Source organism: Ursus americanus, chromosome 36 (assembly GCF_024610735.1).
Source record: "Ursus americanus isolate L20-20 chromosome 36, mUrsAme1.1.p, whole genome shotgun sequence".
Taxonomy (NCBI): domain Eukaryota; kingdom Metazoa; phylum Chordata; class Mammalia; order Carnivora; family Ursidae; genus Ursus; species Ursus americanus.
The window spans coordinates 7967839-7983801 of record NC_142162.1 but is presented as its reverse complement, the minus strand read 5'-3'; the positions used below and the strand labels follow the sequence as shown (position 1 = coordinate 7983801).

The 15963-nt window shown below is 37.9% G+C and overlaps 1 protein-coding gene across 6 annotated transcripts in view; it reads left to right on the top strand.

Moving 5' to 3' along the window:
* The window catches only part of ATOSA (atos homolog A), an 89829-nt gene that overhangs the window by 49108 nt on the left and 24758 nt on the right, over positions 1-15963 (top strand). For all 6 annotated transcript variants that reach the window (XR_015723167.1, XM_045812166.2, XM_045812165.2 and 3 more), the window contains 4 exons: positions 11073-11257; positions 12163-12365; positions 12639-12764; positions 13515-15360. Coding sequence is in view for 5 of the 6 variants with exons in the window: in XM_045812166.2 (XP_045668122.2) it covers positions 11073-11257; positions 12163-12365; positions 12639-12764; positions 13515-15360 (2360 nt within the window). In the remaining variant the exon portion in view is untranslated. The remainder of the gene's footprint in view (positions 1-11072; positions 11258-12162; positions 12366-12638; positions 12765-13514; positions 15361-15963) is intronic.

The following is a 15963-nucleotide window of genomic DNA, read 5'->3' as shown; positions in this document are numbered from 1 at the left end:
GTTGAAACACCTTATGTCTCAGTGGCAAAAAAATAGGATTCAGAGTGCATGGGCAGAGAAACAGACCATTCTGGGAAGAATGCAGAATAGTAGCCATGTAAACTAGAAAGTCCAGTTAGAATTCACAGGAAAACAGGGATTGGGGATTAGACACCAAGATGTTTTATAGTAAAGGATCAGAATCACTATTCAGAGGTTGGACAACTGATACAGTATGAACAACAGAAATGACCTAGGTGTTAAGCCAACAAATACCTAAGGCTGAGTTTCCATCCATGATTCTTCCCTGACCCAGAACTGGAATTGGACTAATAAGGTAGTAGAGTTTAGGTAGGCACAGTGGATGAGATTTCTTTCTAAATCCTCAAATTTCTAACATTTTACATATACAGGAGATCTTGGTTTAATGCGTCACTTTGGCATTATATTGCCATGGGTTTCTGAGCAGTTCCTTTACCTCTCTGAAGCCCAATTGCCTAATGTACAAATGAATGAAAATACATGCTCTTGACTTTTCTTTTGAGTTCTTCAATTTGTGACTTTTTAAAAAAGATTTTATTTATTAGAGATAGAGCGATCGAGAGAGAATGAGCAGGGGGAGGGGCAGAGGGAAGAGGAGAAGCCTAATGCCAGCCAGCCTCAATCCCAGGACTCCGAGATTGTGACCTAAGCCAAATGTGGATGCTTAACTGACTGAGTCACCTAGGCAACCCTAATTTGTGACTTCTATACAAAAGCCAATATTTGACTTTTTAAAATTTATTTTATTAAAGAAAAAAAAACTTATCCCTTGTCATTTTGCCCACAGAAGCTGCTTATTTTTCTTCGATGATAAAGGGACCATGCTTGGTTTTAACTAACTCTTAGGTGTTTTAAAATGCACGAAGTAGAACATTGAAACACTTTATTTATAAGCAGATGTAATTGTACTGTTCTGCCAAGCACTATAAGAATAATGTTTCTAGGTGGGATATCCTCTTGCTCTTTCTGGAAGTGCGTAATATAGACCTTTCCATAATATCTAAATTGAAAGAACTTTATTTTTTTTTTTTAAAGATTTTATTTATTTATTTGACAGAGAGACAGTCAGCGAGAGAGGGAACACAAGCAGGGGGAGTGGGAGAGGAAGAAGCAGGCTCCCAGCCGAGGAGTCCGATGTGGGACTCGATCCCGGAACGCCGGGATCATGCCCTGAGCCGGAGGCAGACGCTTAACGACTGCGCTACCCAGGCGCCCCTAAATTGAAAGAACTTTAAACAGGGAAGACATAAGGCAAGAAAGGAGTAGTTGTCCAAATTCATTTAGTACCAGAAATCCTTGAAGATAGTCTGTCTGAGTTGGTAGGTTGGGTCTGAGTCATTTTTATCTGAAGTGAAAAATAAGTATGAGCTTCTGTAATTGAGAATTCAGAACTATTGGTAGTGGTAAGCAGGTTTTTAGAGCTAATTCTCTACTTATAATATGTGTGTGACTTTGGGCAAATGATTTTACAGAATTAGTTTTCACATCTTTAGAATGAGAGGAAGACCTGTGTCATTGTATTTATATTTATCCTAAATTTAACAAACACTTCCATAGTGATCACTATGTCATATAATATTCTAAAAATCTTTATAAACAATCATTTAATTCTTCTAACTACCCTCTGAAGGTTGATACTATTATTATCCCCATTTAATAGATAGAAAAACTGAGGCAAAGAGAGGTTGTATAACTTGCACAAAGCCAAACAACTAGCAAGTTGTAGAACTGGTTGCATGACCTCAGAGTTCATGCTCTAAACTATCAGTCAATGCTACATCATGAGAATTAAAAGGAAGAAGCACTGGATAAAATACTTAACAACTCAAGATGGCGGTGATCATCTTTGTTTAATTGAATGTTTGGATTATGTGACAATTAAAATTTATGGCCAATTTTTGAAAAGGTAGATTATTATAAAAACATACATATGACTTAGTGTTTCAGATGACACCTCAGAATATTGCAATACTTTAATTATAATTTTGTACTTCGGTGGTATTGTATTATGTAGAAGTACAGCAAAAATATTTGATTGAATTCAAACCACACGCAAGTCCAGAAAGTTGCTTTTAAAAGTAAGTCCAAGGGGGCGCCTGGGTGTCTCAATAGGTTAAGCGTCTGCCTTCAGCTCAGGTCATGATCTCAGGACCCTGGGATCGATCCTTACATTGGGCTCCAGGGAGCCTGCTTCTCTCCCCCTGCTCTCTCTCTCTCTCTTGCTCTCTCTCGCAAATAAATAAAATCTTAAAAAAAAAAATCTTAAAAAAAAGAAAAGAAAGCAAGTCCATGATAAGTTTGTTTATAGATCACTTGCCTTTTTCATAATAGAGTACTGAGGACTTTTAAAAATTCAGTTTATGTTTTGTTGTTGCTTAGCAACAAAAAAGAATATTTTTGTATATGAAGAAACTTTTCTATAAGTGAAAATATTTGTGTGTAACTATTAATAAAACAATAGCGCATGTGTAAAATGGCTCTTGTTCCCAGCTACAGCCACTATTTTTTTACTTGTCACTAAATCAACTTTGCCTTTTATTCTCTGTTTAAAAACTTCTTTCTCATGGTATGTAAATCAAGTTGTACTTGAGATGAAGAATACTGGATTCTAACTTCCAACAGTACAACTCTGAACAAGAAAGCTTGGAGTCTTTGTGCCTTATTTTCTTCATCTGGAAGTAAGGTAGATTAGGCTACATGATTTCTAAGAACCTTTACAATCCTCACTTAAAACAGAACCATACAACACATGCCTTTGAGATTGGAACGTATAGATGAGAAACCAAAACACTTTCGGTGCATGTAGAGTTTAATCCATTAGGATGTATACATCCATGAAATATTAAAAATATTATAAAGAAATGGATGGGTCGGGTTACCTATGGAACTGTTAATATAATGCTGGGTTTTTCGTGAAGTCATGGTTGATTTGCACTGATCTATCCTTTCCTTTTTTATGGTCTCATTTGTGATAAGTGCCTCATGTCTGGGCAAAGGTTGGCTGAAGTTAGCAGTACAGTCTGTTCATGGAACACGGTGAAACTTACCCATGTGGAGGTGAAATTCATGACCTTAGGACTGTGGGCCAGCACTCTGAAGTAACCATTCATAGCCTAGATGGATTACAAAAGTTCTGGGGAAGAGTATAAGGTCAGTGAAAGATCAGTGTGGAAGTGAGTTAGGAAAGAGCTCTTTTGTGGAAAAAAATAGGGACTCAGGAAACTCTTCAGAAATCTCAGAACTGTTGGAAAGAAGAAGCCACGTTTAGTAGGTGGAAAAGAGCAAGCAGTGGTACAAGGAGGGAAACGAGTAGAGCATGGTATAAGGAGTAGTTTTGGTCAGCACAGAGAGACTATGTGGGGAGCTGTGAAAGAGATGAAGAAGCAATGAAGGAGACAGTTAAGACTCTGTCAGTGGAGTCTGAACCAGGGTCTCCTCAGTGTGTATCTCCAAGAGGCAGCATTCACATCAGAATCTGGCAGGGCGCAGCCAGCTATGGTGGTCCTGGCCCTCATGGCAGGCTTAAGAGTTTACACTGGGATCAACAGCAGTTAGGGAGCCAGTAAAACAAACAAACAGAAAACTTTGAGCTGAGAGGAATGTGATAGAATGGCTCTTCAGGAAGATAAATTGCACTAGGATGCAAAGTGAGTAAGAAGGGGCTTTGAGTCCGCCGCCATAGCTAGGAGGCTATTGTAGTAATTCAGGTATAAAATAAGAGCCTAACTTAGGTAACTGTCTTGAGGTTAAAAAGGAGGATTTAAATCCAAGAAGAATTTATTATTTATTATTTATTTATCTGGGCGGGGAGAGAGAGAGAGAGAGAAAGAGCATGAGCAGAATGAGGGGCAGAGGGAGAGGGAGAAGCAGATGCAGGGCTCAACCCCAGGACCCTGAGATTATGACCTGAGCTGAAGTCAGATGATTAACCAACTGAGGCACCCAGGTGCCCCAAATCCAAGAAAAATTTAAAAGAATAAATTAGTAAGATTTAGTGGCTGGATTTCAGGATCATAAAGAGAGAGAATTTCCTGCCCTTGTCCCATAGACTTAGAAGGGAACTTCTTTTGTTCTCGTTTTGAGGTTTGGGGACCATTTTGTTTGACAATATTGCCTATTAAAAACTTGTTTTTATAGAAAGGGCTGTTGTGATGCATGAATGGCCATTGTGCTCAAGGAGGACTAGGAAAGTAGGCTTTTGTATTTATCATCTATAAGCTTCAGAATAACTGACAATCTATGTCACATCTGCCCAGTCTTTCATCATCACTATTTACTGAGATCACTCTTGTCAGGGTCACCAGTGACTTCTTTATTGTCAAATCCAGTGGTCACTTCTTTGTTTACATTTTATTAAACCTCACCAGTGTTTGAAACCATTGCCCCTGCCCTCCTTAATTTTTTTTCCCTTATACTTCCATGATACCATTCTTGACAGCTCCTCTTGTTGGTTCATCACCCTCTCTTAGATCACTACTTGGTAGAATGCCCCAGAGCTCTGTCACGAGTTCAACATATTCTTCTAGGTAACTCTTGATTCTAAATATTCTCCAAATGCCAGTGATTCCCTAAACTATATCCCCAAGCCTGGGCAGCTATTGCAACTTCCTAACTAGTATACCCACTTTGGTTCTTTTTCCTATTAACAACATAGCAGCCAGGGTGATCATTTTAAAATGTAAATCAGATCTCGTCATTTCCTTAAAGCCCTCCAATGACTTCTTATTGAATTTATGACAAAATTTAAACTCTTTGCTCTAGCTTCAGAATCCTATATAATCTGGTTCCTGACCACCATTCTTTTTTTGTTTTTAAAGATTTTATTTATTTTACAGAGAGAAACACAGCGAGAGAGGGAACACAAGCAGGGGGAGCAGGAGAGGGAGAAGCAGGCTTCCTGCTGAGCAGGGAGCCCGATGCAGGGCTTGATCCCAGGACCCTGGGATCATGACCTGAGCCGAAGGCAGACATCTAATGACTGAGCCACCCAGGTGCCCCCCTGACCACTATTCTAAACTTCATCTTTTACCACTTTTTCTCCCTCCTGCTGCCATTCCAGCCTCACACCTCCAGCACATACCCCTTCATTCTCACCTTGGACCCTCTGGTTAGAGTGCTCTTTCCCCAGGGCACCTAGGTGGTGCAGTTGGTTGAGGGTCCGACTCTTGGTTTTGGCTCAGGTCTTGCTTTCAGGGTCGTGAGTTTGAGCCCAGCATTGGGCTCCACACTCAGGACCGAGTCTGCTTGGGATTCTCTTTCCCTCTGATGCCTGCTCTCTCTCTCTCTCTCTCTCTCTCTCTCTCTTTCTCTCTCTCTCTCTCTCATAAAGAAATCCTTTTTTAAAAATGCTCTTTCCCCTCATTTTTGAATAGCTAGCTTCTTGTTCGGATCTCAACTTAAATGTTGCCTGCTCAGAAAAGCATTCCCTGAACACGCGATATAAAAACATTCACATATTCACTCACACATCACTCTTTTTGCACTTATAGCATAGCACTTAGCGCCATAGATATTTTTCTTATTAATCTGTTCTTGTTTTTCTCTACCACCACAAGCTCCAAGTCCCAGTGTTTAAGAAACTGCCTGCCACACAGCAGGTATATAATAAATAATTTTTGAATGAATGAAGTCTTAATACCTACATACTGGTTTTGTCAACAGAGTCCATTTCTTTGAGCATAACCTCTTCACTAATTCTTTTTTTTTTTTAAAGATTTTATTTATTTATTCGACAGATAGAGAGACAGACAGCCAACGAGAGAGGGTACACAAGCAGGGGAAGTGGGAGAGGAAGAAGCAGGCTCATAGCGGAGGAGCCTGATGTGGGGCTCGATCCCATAACGCCGGGATCACGCCCTGAGCCAAAGGCAGACGCCCAACCGCTGTGCCAGCCAGGCGCCCCCCTCTTCACTAATTCTTAACACCCATTCTCAGTTCCCTCCGTAGGTGTTTCTCATATTATCAGTATGAAACTCTAGATATTAATTTTTTTAAATTTATTTTTTGAAAAGCAAAGAGAAAAGGCATTTTAAACTGTTCCATTCCAGTATTTCAACCAGTATGCTTTTACCTGTGTTTGTCTTCACCAATTCCTGCATTAAGTAACTAAACTATGACCTACTAAGTAGGAATTCTACGATACAACAACTAAATAAAATATGTGACACTAGGTAATGCTTTTATTTACATGTTATTTTTCAGTTAATAGGCTTTATCATTTAATACCAACCAGAGAACATAGTTTATTTAAAATTTAGCTTATGTGTTTTTGTTCACTTTATAGGGCTGATTAATATTTTGTTGTATGTGTCTTTCTATGCATGTGGCACACGTGATCCCACAAACACATGATCATAACATTCTTTCAAAACATTGTGTTTTCACTTTGAAGATGTTTTGTAGCTATCTTTCCTTATCAAAAGTAGATCTGTATCATTATTTTATTTTATTTTATTTATTTATTTTTTTTTAAAGATTTTATTTATTTATTTGACAGAGATAGAGACAGCCAGTGAGAGGGGGAACACAAGCAGGGGGAGTGGGAGAGGAAGAAGCAGGCTCATAGCGGAGGAGCCTGATGTGGGGCTCGATCCCAGAACACCAGGATCACGCCCTGAGCCGAAGGCAAATGCTTAACTGCTGTGCCACCCAGGCGCCCCTGTATCATTATTTTAGATAAAACTGTATAACAGTTATATTGACCAGTCCTATATTGTTGGACATTTAGGTTTATTCCATTTTTTAGAAGATTTTTATTTATTTATTTATCTATTTATTTTAGAAAGAGTGGGGGAGAGAGAGTGAGAAGGTGGAGGAGCAGAGGGAGAGGGAGAAGCAGACTCCCCGCTGAGCAGGGAACAATCCCAGGACCCTGGGATCATGACCTGAGCAGAGGGCAGATGCTTAACCGACTGAGCCCCCAGGCACCCCGGTTTATTCCGTTTTTTAAAAACTGGGTATAAACATTTTAATAAATATCCTTTATTATTCTGCTTGGTGTACATGTTATTTCCTTGGTAAATTTGTAAAAGGAGAATTTTGATTGATATTACCAGACTGTCCTCCATGAAATGAAAATAAGGACATTATTTTTAGAGAAACTTTTTTTTTTTATTAGCAACCCCCAGGTGGTTCTGTTTCTCTTGTTGTATTCCACGTCATGAGAAGCATGGAATCTCTCTACTACCTTGCTAGGCTTTAGAAGTAAACTGAACACCATATACAGCAGCCCAGCGATGGCTAAGACCTTCTTCCATTCCATCTAGACAGAGCTTTGAAGTAGCTCTGAGCTGTCCCAGGTTTTTGTTCTAAATGACTACCTGATAAGGACCAGTGCAGAGGGGCTTCTAGTTAGAGTCTCTTGAGAAGGAGGTAGTGGCTCTGACCTCTCTCCTGGGTGTTTTTCTGAGCTACTTCTGAAGAACAGAGATTCACAGCCTCTCAGGGTTGAAAGACCTCTTGCAAATCTAACTGAGCTACCACTTGATATCTGAATCCCTCCAACCACACCCCTTGGCATGTGTCTATCAGTCCGCCCCGGTGATAAAGAATTTACTTCTCCCGAGAGTTAGTCCACTTTATCTATGGATCACTCCGATCAGAGTTTTCCCAGGGGCCAAATTGTTCACCTCTTTTGTTAAACAGAACAGATGGGAAACTTTAAAAGAAATGGCTAAACTCCCAGAGCCAGAAGTGCAGGCCACTACAGAAGCAGCAAGTCTGGTCATGGCTCCCAGTCTGATGTGGTATAAACACAATCCTCGTTACAGTCTTGGAGGTAGAGGGACTCTAGAACTGTTTTGATTCATTAATCCCCAGTCTCCAAAGATCTGTCGTTCATAACCTGTGAAAATTTGTAACATCCTTTCTGTTTTCTTAGTGTTACGCTTTACATCAAATAAATTATTTCTTCAAAATATGTTAACTACTATGTAAGCCTAACAGTCCATTTTTGTCTAGATATGAAACTTTTTGTTTTTGTAAAAGCAAATTGTTTTCAGAAGCCCTGAAATTATAATTTATTTCTGGAATAAGCTGTGTCCTCAGAATATCAAGTTGTATCTATTGAATTTTTCTTTTCCTTTTTTTTTAAAGATTTTATTTTATTTGAGAGAGAGAGAGAGAGAGAACGAGCAGGGGGGAGGGGCAGAGGGAAAGAGAGAGAGAGAGAGAGAGAAGCAGACTTCCTGCTGAGCAGGAAGCCCAATGCAGGCCTCCATCCCAGGACTCAGAGATCATGACCTGAGCTGAAGGCAGACGCTTAGCCCACTGAGCCACCCAAGCACCCCTCTATTGAATTTTCCTTAGCATGACGTATTTCTCATTTACTATTCATATTCCTTATGGTAAACTCTGCTGTCTGGTGTTTTGGAGGTTGACATTACCAAAATTTTAACTATGCAACTTTTCTAATAGCTACTGTGATTTAGTATTCTCATTTCTTAAAATCCAACCACCCATAAATTTTTCCTGACAACTTCTTAAAGGTTGTCATCACATAGTCACATGCACTTAAGTAGTATTTTAGTTTTCATAATACCACTGTATAATCCATGCTATTCCTTGTAATTCTTATATGATTTTTACATAGGTAACTAATAGATAACTACTGTCATCTCTCATCTTCGGTTCAAACTTTTCATTTAAATATTTAACACTCTGGCTAATTCAGTAAGTCATCCAAAGGATTATAGACTCCAGTCATGGTTTGGGAGGGGTTTTTTTGTTTTGTTTTTGTTTTTGTTTTTTAAGTAAGCTCTACACCCGATGTGGGCCTTGAACTCATGACCCGGAGAGGAAGACTTGCATGCTCTACCAATTGAGCCAGCCAGCCTCCCCTGGAGTTTTTTTAGCTTACCATCTGAGGAGATAATGACTAAATCAACTAAATCTTAGCAAATACTATATTATTCAAAAGTGCTTTTCATAATAGTTTAATTTTTATCACTTTAAACGTGATGATTCCTCGTGTGTAAGCCATTCTGCTAGGGCTTTAGAGATAAATTATAGTTTTGCAGGCATAAAGATAGCACTCTTACACTCCTTACTCTGTGTGCCCTTCCCCCTTTCTTAATCTGACCTGGTAGGTTTTTCTGAACTACAGGTATTTTTTTAAAGTAGTAGCCCGTAAATGTGAGACTTACTACTTAGATTGCGGACCATCCTTGGTATTCACATGGAGTAGCTGACATCTTGGCATCACTCAGCATTCTATAGATTAGGAGCCACTGCTCTGCCACAATTCTTAGCTTTCCAGGATTACCTGACAAGCTCGGGGGAAGGAACAGAATGAGTCCGGAGTAATCTCCAAGGAGCTAAAATCATGCCAGGTCACTCATGGCAAGCCTGAAGTAAACTTGAAAACCCACAGAACCACCAGAGTGGAATCTTTTACATCTTTTGCTTCCCTCTGAGGGACACCAGGATTTAACTCAGTGGGTCCCAGGAGACTAAAGGAGACCCTTGATTTTTAATCTAATTGGTTCCTGGAGGAAAGTTGAAAGCTGAGACTACTCTCTTGTTGGCATGTTATTATAAATTAGGGTCCTATTCCTAAAAACTACAGATCTTCCTTGACTTACAGTGGGGTACGTCCTGATAAACCCATAGTAAGTTGAAAATAGCTTTTTTTTTTTTTTAAGATTTTATTTATTTATTTGACAGAGAGAGAGGGAACACAAGCAGGGGGAGTGGGAGAGGAAGAAGCAAGCTCCCGGCAGAGCAGGGAGCCCGATGCAGATCTCGATCCCAGGACCCTGGGATCATGCCCTGGCCAAAGGCAGACGCTTAACAACTGAGCCACCCAGGCGCCCCGTTGAAAATATCTTAAGTGAAAAAAGCATCTTCCCCTCCTAACCTAGCAAACATCATAGCTTAGCCTAGCCTGCCTTGAACGTGCCCAGAACACTAACATTACCGTATAGCTGGGCAAAATCATCTAACACAAAGCCTATTTTATAATAAAGTGTTGACTGTGTTCTATAATTTATTGGATACTGTACTGAAAGTGAGAAACAGAATGGTTGTACTGATATAGAATGATCATGAGTATATTGGTTGTGTACCCCCTCCGTTACGTGGCTAACTGGGAGCTGTAGCTCACTGCAGTTGCCCAGCCTCACGAGAGAGTCTCCAACCACACTGCTAGCCTGTACTTAAAGTATGTGTTGTTTAATTGGATTGCACAACAAATTGAGTTTTGTGTGTGTATATTTGCACACATGTTCAACCTGTGTAGCAGGTTAACACTTTTGAAATTTAACTGTGTTTCGCAAACTTGGAGCACTTAAAGTGAAATTTAAAAATTACTACAAATAAGTGAAAATACCTGCAGATGAGATTTTTTGGAACTGGGTAGTAACCAAAAAACAGCACACTTTATATGTTGTAATTTGGGCCTGCATCGTCTACTGGATAATTATAGCATTTCTACTTTGAAACTAATACTGTTGTATAGTATAGACAGAGAAGGACGCCATAGCTCTGAATGTCCACAGCAGAGAATTAGGGTTGTGAGAACGAGCAACTAGATAACAAAGGGACAAAGGAAAGAGGGGAGAAACATGCGTTTGAGTTTGCATCTTTTTCTAATATTTAATAATAATAAAGCACTTAGCTAAAAAATATATGACACAAGACTTTTCAACCTTTTGGTGATTGGTGAAATTTTGTGTGCAAAAACTGTTGCACTTGACATCCAAAAATCTAAATATGTATAGAATTATAAATGTATAGCTGAATCTTAGACGTTTTAATTGAAGTTTACATAAAAATAATTTTATGCTATGATTTTAACCATCTTTGTCTTAACTGGAATTTGGAATTATCCATCCTTTCCTTACCCTGCATTACTTGTGAAGTTTACTGTATTTTAATTGCCTCATTTTTATTCCCCTTTCACTCTTTGTTAGTGAATATACTTGAATGTCGGTTGTGACAATTAAGTATTTTAAAGGTGTAAAAAGTGACTTCTTACCAATGATACATTAAATTGGAGACACGTCTTTCTTTCTCTTTCTTTCTTCTTCTTTTTTTTTTTTTTTAAATACCAGATACTCTAGATGAATATTTTGAATATGATGCAGAGGAGTTCTTGGTGTCTTTGGCCTTGTTAATAACAGAAGGACGAACACCTGAATGTTCTGTAAAAGGTCGCACAGAAAGTTTCCATTGCCCTCCAGCACAGTCCTGTTACCCAGTAACTACCAAACATGAATGCAGTGACAAGCTGGCTCAGGTGAGAATTGTGTGTTGAGTAGTTTTTATTTATCTTTTATATAAACTAGTTTAAATTTTGTCATCATCTGTGTTACATGATAGTTATAATGTTCACATTTAAATATAAAATTGGTTAAATCTATAATGAAAAAAATCCAAATCCTGGACCATAGCTAATAACCTTGACTCTTAATGCTCTTGAAAGCATAGTAGGTTATCTTTGCAAATCAGCATGCGGGCTGACAGCCAATTTCATACCTGCCTTCTTACAAGCCAGATTTAAGATTATTACTTTTGACTTTGTGTTTATTTAGTAGAATTACCCTCATAATTATTTTCCTCACATTAGTCCGTTTCCCTCTGATATTCCTCCCCCCCCCACCCCATGGGAGGATACTTTTTGCTATCATATCATGTTTAAAATATTTAGTTTGGTAGGTAGTGTATAATTTGTTAAAAGGATTTTTCTCAATAGTTCCTTTCTTAAATATAGTCTAAAATTTTACACTTTTAAAGTCTTGTCTATTTTGAGCATTTAACGAAAATGAATTTTTAATATTTTGATTTTCACATAGAATAAGTCTTTCTTCTGTAATGATGGTATAATTAACAAACTAGGCTGGGCCACCTCAAGGCCTGTCAGATACTGTGTTATGGCAGTTATTTTTCCAAAAAATAGAACAAAAATAACCCCCAAGAAAATTTGCATCATACGTGTTTGGTACTGATCTTTCGCACTCTAGAGCTCAGTAGTGTTAATCCATTATTTAATGATGAAATCTAAATACACAAGCCTAAGCAATGCTCTGCCATTGATGACTCATTTCTCATACAGATGTCTGTTTTACAATTATCATTTTAAAATTTAAATATAAAATTCCTTGGGCTATTGAGACGTTTTGCTTATATTCATTTTCCCTTAAGTGTCGCCAAGCCAGAAGAACTAGGTCTGAGGTCTCATTGTTGTGGAAGAATAACCTTCCGATCATGGTGGAGGTGATGCTACTACCAGACTGCTGCTACAGTGATGATGGGCCCACCACAGAAGGAATTGATCTCAATGATCCTGCAATTAAGCAAGATGCGTTATTATTAGAAAGATGGATATTGGAGCCAGTTCCTCGACAGTGAGTTGTTGTATTGAGTTTGAAAGTTGTCGGTAAATCAGGTTTTCCATTGCTTTCTATAAATTATTTTAGTAATATGTCATGTCTTTGAATTCTATTCCTATAGTAAAGTTTAGACATTTGGTACTTATGTGACTTGAAGTGACACTTGTAAATGCGGTTCTATACTCTTGAAAGCACACATCCTGAATGTTTATTTTAGCTTCTATCTTTCTACAATTTAGTCATTTCATACTTGCTGACATTTAAATGATACTTTTTTACTTCCCTTAGGAGTGGAGATCGATTTATTGAAGAGAAGACTCTTCTATTGGCTGTCCGCTCATTTGTGTTTTTTTCTCAATTAAGTGCTTGGCTGAGTGTTTCTCATGGTGCTATTCCACGAAATATTCTTTACAGGTATGTCTAGGGCAAAATAAAGATAGTGTGTATTCCATTATGTTTGTTAGCTGCTGAATGATAGTTTACCTTTTAAGCAGTTTATTTCCTTCATTTCTAAATGTAAGTAGATAAAATTTACTGAAGTTTTTCTCAAAACAAGTTAGAGAAATTTAAATGGGAATCAGTATGAACTTTGCTTTTTGGGTTAAATTTGGCATAGAATAGCTTTCAAGAACCAACAATCGACTTAATGCTGCCGTTATAAATACAGTAGAAAAACTTTCTGGGCTGCTGAATTTCCATAATGGTAGACTTACTTAATTTTTGTATCTTGAAAACTATAAATTTACAGGTTGCTGAACAGCTATCTAATTGTCTCTGTGGGCAGGTGGTCATGAGATAGAGAGTATCTCTTAATCACCTTGTACAACAGAATTAGCTGAATCCTTTTATTAGTAGTAAATACAAAGTCTGTTTTTCCTGTTTTGACAGATCACTCTAACTTACAATATTCTTGAGCCTAAATGATTAAATAGCTAGTGTTCTTAAAAAGATCATCCCTATTCTAAACATAAACTATTGTACTTTTTTTATTGGTTTTATAAAAATGACATGCATGGTAAAGTAGCTGAATGTAAAGCCTTTTTACTTCCCTTTAACAGTAATTAATGTAAACAAAGATAAATATTTGACTATTTAAAATTTTTTATGATATACAGTAATAAGTTTTATAATCCATTGATTCCCTATCTCTCTGTATGATTCTAGAATCAGTGCTGCTGATGTAGACCTGCAGTGGAATTTTTCACAGACTCCAACTGAACATGTGTTTCCTGTTCCCAATGTTTCTCACAATGTGGCCTTGAAAGTCAGCGTTCAGTCCTTGCCCAGACAATCTAATTACCCAGTGTTGACCTGTAGTATTCACACTAATATTGGCCTTTATGAGAAAAGAATTCAAGAACATGAACTCAAAGCCCATCAGCACCGCAGTTCTAATGAAGCAGAACTATGTAGTACAAGCAGTTCACAGCGTCTGTGTAGCAAACAATCTTGGACCATGGCACCCGAAAGCGTATTGCATGCAAAAAATGGCACAACTCCAGAATATACTGCAGCTGTCAAAAATGTCAAACTGTATCCAGGCACTGGCAGTAAATCTGACTGTGGAACATGTCAAGCCAATATTCTGGGCTTCAGTGGTAAAGGAGATAAAAAGTCACATGGAACACCAGTGAGAACTTTAAAATCATTTTCAATGATTGACTCCAGTGTCTCTAGCCGCCAGAGTTCCTGGCAATCAGTTGGTGAGACTAATCCTTTAATAGGTTCTTTAATTCAGGAGCGACAGGAAGTTATTGCAAGAATTGCTCAGCATTTGATTCATTGCGATCCAAGCACCTCACATGTTTCTGGACATCCATTTAATATGCAGCAGTCTGGTTCACTTCATTCAAAACTTTTCCGGGTTTCGCAAGAAAATGAAAATGTGAGAAAATGTAAAGAAACGTTCTCCATTTCTTTTGGTAGTGCAGAGCTTACCTCCTCAGAAGATACCAGTGAGGGAAAAATTCAAGTAAAACCAGAAGCTCCTCGAAGTGCAGCTGGCATTTCTGATGGTCTTTATTCTCGTCAGTCTGTTGGCGAGACTAATCCTTTGATAGGCTCTTTACTCCAGGAGCGGCAAGATGTTATCGCAAGGATTGCTCAGCACTTGGAGCACATTGATCCAACAGCGTCGCGTGTATCCCGGCAGTCATTCAACGTGCATGACTCCAGTTCGGTTCCTTCTAAAGTGTTTAGGAGTTTGTATGAAGACAAAAATTTGTTGAAGATTAACAAGGATGACACCTCCGTTTCCATTTCTAATACAAAATTTTCCTTATTAGAAGACAGCAGTGAAGGGAAAAACTTAATACCCAATAAATCATTGAGCTCTTTTAAATGTAATAGTAAAGTCAAGTCCTCTTTGAAGTCTCAAGTAAGAAGAAATCTGTATCAGGACAATCCTAGTGAAATCATTCAAAATACATTTCAAGAGACACAGAACAAAGCTAATGATTTTTTGACTCCCTCAAATATGCCTCACTGCAAAAAAAATAACTCAGATTTGACAGTTAGATTGGAAAATACACTTTCTGAGTGTCGATTTAAGGAGCAAGAAATTAGCAATGAACTTGATAAACAGTATTCAAATTGCAGCAGTATTGATAAACAGATTTGTACAAATAAGTATAAGGAAAAAATAATAAAAAATGAAAATTGTAATCCAGAATCTTTTAACAATCACCGACTTGAGAATTCCAAGAAAAATGACTCAAAAATAAAAACTACTATGTTGGAAATGTCTGGATATTTGAACAAACATGAAAACAACTGCTCAAATAAAGACTCAAAAAGGCCCAAGACATGTGAGCAAAATATTCAACTTAATAGTATAGAAAATTATCTCAATGATAATGAAGTTTTCAAATGCAAAAAGCCAGACCAATTGAAAAATGAACAAGATAAGAAAGAAGAGACAATTGATGAAAAATCACAGAACTGTTCTCAGAGAAAGAATATAAAAAACTGTTTGTCTACATGTGAACGACTGAAAACTACAGAGGTGTTGGTAGGTAACATGTAATATTTCAAATATATTTCTCAAACGTTTATTATGGTTTGAATTTTGTTTACAGGAACTCTAGTTTTAAAGGCCCAAGGTACCCGTTAATTATAGTACACAGTCTGTTATAATAAGCCTGCAATAAAAGGAGTATTAACATCCTTTCAAAATACCCCACTTAAGACCAAATGTTAGACAAAGTCTTCATGCCCTTTTTTGGTTATTTTAATACTGTGGACAAGTGCTGGAGAGTAAATAGTCAGAAATGAAACTCATTAGCTTAACGTATTGTTTGTTAGCTCTGGCCTAATACAGTGTGCCTGTTGTGTTATGCCACCACTCAGCTAAGGATTTTAAGAATATCTGTAGTGAAATCACTAGGCTGTTGGTCAGAATACCTGGGTTCCAGTCCTGACTTCACAATTTGGTCCTTAAGTCGCACGGGAGTAAGTCATGTATCTTTTAAAAACCTCAGTATCCTCAGTTTTAAAATAAGAATGATCGATCCCTTGTGCCTATCCTCAGTTGTGACAATCAAATAACTGATTTTAAATTATTTTGTAAACCTTCCATGCACTATGTAAATAAGATACTTCAGTTATTTTCATT